A 6,887-nucleotide genomic window follows, 5' to 3' on the forward strand; every position below is an offset into this window, starting at 1 on the left:
GGTTGCCGTGGCAACCGCGAGGCGCGGGAACTGCTCGGGTTCAAAATGGCGGCGGTTGCCGTGGAAACCGTGCGGGGGGAGGAGGGGGCAGTGCCGGCCCGCCGAAATCGGCGGCGGTTGCCATGGAAACTGGGGAGGGGGGGATTGACAGCTCCCCAAAAACTGGCGGCGGTTTCCCCTACTCAAAACGACGGCGGTTGCCATGGAAACCCGGGGGGGGGTGTTGGGGAGAAGCGCCGGCTCCCCAAAAAATCGGCGGCGGCGGTTGCCGCGGCAACGGCGAGGCGGGATCTGCCCGCGGCCAAAATGGCGGCGGTTGCCGTGGAAACCGGCGGGGGGGGGGGAGAAGCGCTGCCCTCACTCAAGATGGCGGCGGTTGCCATAAGGATCGCAATAGTGCCCTCATCCAAGATGGCGCCGGCGGCCTCTCCCCCACCGGAAGCAGTTTCCGGTTCCGGTTCCGGCGGCTGTGGCGGCGCGGCCCGGGCTCGGCTCTCGGGTGCCGGTTCCCGATCGGTCCGTCGCTGTCGGGGCCCTGTCGCGACATTTCGGGACGATGTCGGACACGTGGAGCTCGATCCAGGCGCACAAGAAGCAGCTCGACTCGCTCCGCGAGCGGCTCCAGCGCCGCCGGAAGCAGGACCCGCTGGGCGGGGCGGGTAAAGGAGGCGCTAATGAGGGGCGGGCGCTAATTAAGGGGGGTGGGGGGAGTGGGGGGTGAGGGGTTAATGAGGGGTCGGGGGGTTAATTAGGGGTCGGGGTTAATGGGCTGGTCAGTGGGTTAATTAGCGGTCAGGGGTTAATGAGGGGTCAGGGGGTGGTTAATTGGGGGTAGGGGTTAATTAGGGGCCGGGGGTTAATTAGGGAGACAAGGAGGGGTTGATGGGGGTCGAGGGGGGGTGTCTGGGGTTAATTAGGGGGGGGCAAGGGTTAATTAAGGGCTGGGAGTTAACTAGGGGGTGAAGGGGGGATTAATTGGGGGTCAGGGGTTAATTAGGGGTCAGGGGTTAATTGGGGGGTCAGGGGTTAATTGGGGGGTCGGAGGAGGGGTTAATTAGGGCGGCAAGGGTGGGTTAATTAGGAGGGTCAGGGGTTCATTAAGGGCTGGAGGCTAATTAGGGGGGTCAAAGGAGGGTTTAATGGTGGCAGTCAGGGGTTAATTAGGTCAGGGGTTAATTAAGGGTTAGGGTTAATTAGGGAGTCAAGGGGGGTTAATTAAGGGGTCAGAGGACGGTTTAAGGGGGGAGGCCAGGCATTAATTAGCGCTCAGATCTTAATTATCATGTGGTGGGGGCAGCTTAATTAGGGCTCTAAAGTGCTAATTAGTGCTAATTAACCCCGCAGCTCCCGCCCATGACCTCTCCCTGTCGGCCCCGCCCCGCACCTCCAGCCCCGCCCCCTCCGCCGGAAGCCCCGCCCTCTGCTCCGCCCCAGGAGGCCCCTCCCCCTCTGCTGCCCTGGGGGGCGTGGCCGCGGGAGGCCCCGCCTCTCCTCATTGTGGAGGAGGGGGCGTGGCCTCCGAGGGCGTGTCCGGAGGTGGGGGCGGGGCCGGCGGAGAGGGGGCGGGGCCCGACCCGGCGCTAGAGCGGCGCCTCCTGCTGCTGCTGTCGGACCTGGCGCTGCCCCTCCCCCGCGACGCCGCCGCCCTCTGCGCCGCCCTCCAGCAGGTGAGGCACACCTGGGATATACCTGGGATACGCCTGGGTACACCTGGGTACACCTGGGTACACCTGGGCACACCTGGGTACGCCTGGGTACACCTGGGATACACCTGGGTACACCTGGGCACACCTGGGTACACCTGGGATATACCTGGGATATGCCTGGGCACACCTGGGCACACCTGGGATACACCTGGGTACACCTGGGCACACCTGGGTACGCCTGGGTACACCTGAGATACACCTGGGCACACCTGGGATACACCTGGGTACACCTGGGATATACCTGGGCACACCTGGGTACACCTGGGATACACCTGGGATACACCTGGGATACACCTGGGATATACTTGGGCACACCTGGGATACACCTGAGATACACCTGGGCACACCTGGGATACACCTGGGTACACCTGGGATATACCTGGGCACACCTGGGTACACCTGGGATACACCTGGGATACACCTGGGATACACCTGGGATATACTTGGGCACACCTGGGATACACCTGAGATACACCTGGGCACACCTGGGCACACCTGGGATACACCTGGGCACACCTGGGATACACCTGGGATACACCTGGGCACACCTGGGCACACCTGGGTACACCTGGGCACACCTAAGACACACCTGAGGGGCCTGGGACACAAATGCACCCTCACCTGGGCACACCTGGGACACGCCCGTACCTGGGCACACCTGGGCACGCCCCCCACATCCCCCCCCAGGTGTGCTGAGGTGCCCCCAGGTGACTCCCAGACCCCCCCAGGTGTGCTGAGGTGCCCCCAGGTGACCCCCTGTCCCCTCCCCTGGCAGGGCTCCGCCCCGGCCCCGCCCGCGGCGTGGGTGGAGAGCCTCCTGCAGAAGTTCGCGGCGCAGGAGCTGATCGAGGTGCGCCGGGGGCTCCTCCCCGACGGCCCCACCCTCGTCACCTTCGCCGACCACGCCAAGCTGGCCGCCATGACCGGCCTGGTGGGCGGGGCCTCCTCCTCCTCCGGCCACAAGCGCCATGCCCGCCCCGAGGAGGACGGGGAGGGGGGCGGGGCCGGCGGGGAAGGGGGCGGGGCGATGGGGGGCGAGGGGAAGGAGGCGAAGAGGTGGCGCCGGGCGACGGCGGCGTCGTCCGACGTGGACCTGGAGATCGAGAGCCTGCTGAGCCAGCAGAGCACCAAGGAGCAGCAGAGCAAGAAGGTGGGCGGGGCCAAAGGGAGGGGGGCGGGGCCTAGGGGCGGTGGGCGGGGCAACAGGGAGGTGGGCGGGACCGTGAGATGGTGAAGAACGCGGAGGTTTTCCTCAAGGTTTTTGGGGCGCCAAGATGGCGGAGGGGGAGGTTGGGGGGACCCCCAAGGTGGTTTTTGGTCGCCCCAAGATAGTTTTGGGCATCCTGAGACAGTTTTGGTTGCCCCAAGGTAGTATTGGTTGCCCCAAGATAGTTTTGGTTGCCCCAAGATAGTTTTGAGCACCCCAAGATAGTTTTGGTTGCCCCAAGACGGTTTTTGGGTGCCCCAAGATAGTTTTGGTTGCCCCAAGATAGTTTTGGTTGCCCCAAGGAGCATTTTGGTCGCCCCAAGGTGGTTTTTGGGTGCCCCCCCAGGTGAGCCAGGAGATCCTGGAGCTGCTCAACACGACGACGGCCAAGGAGCAGTCGATCGTGGAGAAGTTCCGCTCGCGGGGGCGGGCGCAGGTGCAGGAGTTCTGCGACCACGGCACCAAGGAGGAGTGCGTCAAGGCCTCGGGCGCCGAGCGGCCCTGCCGGAAGCTCCACTTCCGGTCAGTCCCCGGGGCCGGGATTTTGGGGACGTTCTCCGTGGTTTTGGGGGTCTTTTCCATCCTCCTCCCTCTTCTCTGCTTTTTGTTTTCCGTCTCTAACCCGGGGTCTTCGTCCCTGGTTCCATGTTCTCCTCTTCCATCCATGACCTCGGGGTCTTCATCACTCCATGTCTTCCTTCTCCTTCTCCTCACGTTCTTCTCCTCCATCCACGATCCCGTGCTCTTCCTCCATGAGTTCCTGGTCTTCCTCCACGTTCTCGTGTCCTCCATCCATCCATCACTCCGTGTCTTTGTCCTCCATCTCCTCACGTTCTTCCTTCCCCATCCACGACCCCGCGGTCTTCATCACTCCGCGTCTTTGTCCTCCATCTCCTCACGTTCTCCTTCCCCATCCATGACCCCGTGGTCTTCATCACTCCACGTCTTTGTCCTCCATCTCCTCACGTTCTCCTTCCTCCGTGACTCCTCTTCCTCTCTCCGTGTTCTTCCTCCATCCTCCCCCAACACCCCCCCGCAGGCGGATCATCAACAAGCACACGGACGAGTCCCTGGGCGACTGCTCCTTCCTCAACACCTGCTTCCACATGGACACCTGCAAGTACGTCCACTACGAGATCGACGCCTGCGCCGCCTCCTCGCCGCCGCTCAGCCCGGCCCGCGCCCGGCCCCGCGACCGCAGCCCCCCGCCCGACCTGCCCCGCGGGCCCCCCGCCGACGCCGGCGCCGACCGCCTCTTCCCCCCGCAGGTACCCCCTCCCAAAAAACGGGGGGGCTTTTGGGTGATTCCCTCGCCTTCCCCGCGGTTTCGAGGTGGTGGTTCTCTCCCTTCCCGCCGTTTTTGAGGCGATTCCCTCGTTTCCTGCCTCCTGTGAGGTGATTTTCCCGTTTCCCGCCGTTTTCTGACTCAATCCCCTCGTATTCCACCGTTTCTTTAGGCAGTTCCCCCATTTCCAGACATTTAACGGAGTAATTGCTTTATTTCTCGCTGTTTCCTGAGTCAACGCTCTCATATCCCACCATTTTATGAATCGATCCCTTCGCATTCCCCCATTTTCTGAGGCAATCCCCTCATATTCTGCCATTTTCTGAGGTGATCCCCTCATTTCCTGAGGCGATTCCCTCGTTTCCCGCCGTTTTCTGAGGGGATCCCCTCATATTTCACCATTTCCCGAGGCGATCCCCTCATTTCCCGCCGTTTTCTGAGGCAATTTCATTAATTTCTCGCCATTTTCTGAGGCGATGCCCTTGCATTCCCCATTTTTCTGAGGCGATCCCCTCATTTCCCGCCATTTTCTGAGGCAATTTCATTAATTTCTCGCCATTTTCTGAGGCGATGCCCTTGCATTCCCCATTTTTCTGAGGCGATCCCCTCATTTCCCGCCATTTTCTGAGGCGATTTTGTTATTTCCCGCCATTTCCTGAGGTGATCCCCTCATTTCCCGCCATTTTCTGAGGCAATCTCGTTTCCCGCCATTTTCTGAGGGGATCCCCTCATATTCCACCATTTTCTGAGGTGATTTTGTTATTTCCCGCCATTTTCTGAGGCGATCCCCTTGTTTCCCACCATTTTCTGAGGGGATCCTCTCATATTCCACCATTTTCTGAGGCGATCCCCTCTTTCCCGCCATTTCCTGAGGCGATCCCCCCTTTCCCGCCATTTCCTGAGGCAATCCCCTCGTTTCCCGCCATTTCCTGAGGCGATCCCCTCTTTCCCGCCATTTCCTGAGGCGATCCCCTCTTTCCCGCCATTTTCTGAGGGGATCCTCTCATATTCCACCATTTCCTGAGGCGATCCCCTCATTTCCCGCCATTTCCTGAGGCGATCCCCTCACCCTTCTCCACCTCCGGATCCGCTCCCTCCATTTCACGCCCGATCCCTGCTCTCCCACAACCCCCCCCCCTTCTCATTTTCCCCCCATTTTTCCCTCACTTTTCCCTCATTTCCCCCTGGTTTTCCCGCAGTGGATCTGCTGCGACATCCGCTACCTGGACGTGTCCATCCTGGGCAAGTTCGCCGTGGTCATGGCGGACCCGCCCTGGGACATCCACATGGAGCTGCCCTACGGGACCCTGACGGACGACGAGATGCGGCGCCTCAACATCCCCGTCCTGCAGGACGAGGGCTTCCTCTTCCTCTGGGTCACCGGCAGGTCAGGCCCCAAAAACCCCTCGGGGAGCCCAAAAACCCCTCAGGGAGCCCAAAAACCCCTCGGGGATCCCAAAAACCCCCAACATCCCCATCCTGCAGGACGAGGGCTTCCTCTTCCTCTGGGTCACCGGCAGGTCAGGCCCTAAAAACCCCTCGGGGAGCCCAAAAACCCTTCAGGGATCCCAAAAATCCTCTCAGGAATCTCAAACATTCTCTCGAGGGTCTCAGAAACCCCTCAGGGATCCCAAAAGCCTTTTAGGGTGACTAAAAACTCCTCAGGGATCCCAAAAACTCCTCAGGGGTCCCAAAAACCCTTCAGGGATCCCAAAAACCCCTCAGGGGTCCCAAAACCCCTTCAGGGATCCCAAAACCCCTTGGGGATATCAGAAACCTCTCAGGGGTCCCAGAAACCCCTCAGGGATCCCAAAAACCCCTCAGGGATCCCAAAACCCCCTCAGGGATCCCCAAAACCCCCTCAGGGATCCCCAAAACCCCTCAGACACCCCCCCTAAGCCCCCGTTTCTCCCTCTCTTGCAGGGCCATGGAGCTGGGCCGCGAGTGCCTCAACCTCTGGGGGTGAGTGAGTTTTGGGGGGGGGTCTCCCCTCTCCAATTCCCCCCCACACCCCAAAAACCCACCCCAGGACCCCCAAAACCTCTCTCTATGGGGTCCTGACTCTCCAAAAACCCACCCCAGGATCCCAAATCCCCCCTTTCTGGAGCCCCCACACCCCAAAAACCCACCCCAGGACCCCCAAATTCCGCTTTATGGAGTCCCCACACCCTAAAATCGTCCTTTATGGAGTCCTGACTCCCCCCAAAACCCACCTCAGGACCCCCCTGCACCCCAAAAACCCACCCCAGGACCCCAAAACTCCCCTCTATGGGGTCCTGATCCCCCAAAGACCCACCCCAGGACCCCCAAAACTCCCTTTTACGGAGCCCCTGCACCCCAAAATCGCCCTCTATGGAGTCCTGACCCCCCTAATCCCCCCTGGGACCCCCCAATTTCCCCTGGGACCCCCCGAAATCTCCCCGACCCCCCCCGACCCCGCAGGTACGAGCGCGTGGACGAGATCATCTGGGTGAAGACGAACCAGCTGCAGCGGATCATCCGCACGGGCCGCACGGGCCACTGGCTCAACCACGGCAAGGAGCACTGCCTGGTACCCCAAAAACCGGGGGGGCCCCAAAAACCCCCACCCGGCACCCCCCTGGTACCCCGAAATACGGGGGGGCCCAAAAACCCCCACCCGGCACCCCCCTGGTACCCCAAAAACTGGGGGCGGCCCCAAAAACCCCCA

At 61.6% G+C, this 6,887-nt stretch overlaps 1 protein-coding gene across 1 annotated transcript; it reads left to right on the forward strand.

The window, feature by feature from the left end:
* Window positions 1-539: 539 nt before the first annotated feature.
* On the forward strand, window positions 540-6,850 carry LOC113996985 (N6-adenosine-methyltransferase catalytic subunit; the record flags this gene model as incomplete). The annotated part of the gene is made up of 8 exons (XM_027738454.2): window positions 540-659; window positions 1,345-1,667; window positions 2,482-2,856; window positions 3,260-3,435; window positions 3,953-4,181; window positions 5,398-5,585; window positions 6,122-6,160; window positions 6,641-6,850. Coding segments are annotated over exons 1-8 (1,643 nt in total), but the record flags the coding sequence as incomplete, so codon positions are not given.
* Window positions 6,851-6,887: the final 37 nt, after the last annotated feature.

The sequence above is a fragment of the Pipra filicauda genome, unplaced genomic scaffold, assembly GCF_003945595.2.
Source record: "Pipra filicauda isolate LSUMZ 115617 unplaced genomic scaffold, ASM394559v2 scaffold1644_size7289_pilon, whole genome shotgun sequence".
In the NCBI taxonomy this organism is placed as follows: domain Eukaryota; kingdom Metazoa; phylum Chordata; class Aves; order Passeriformes; family Pipridae; genus Pipra; species Pipra filicauda.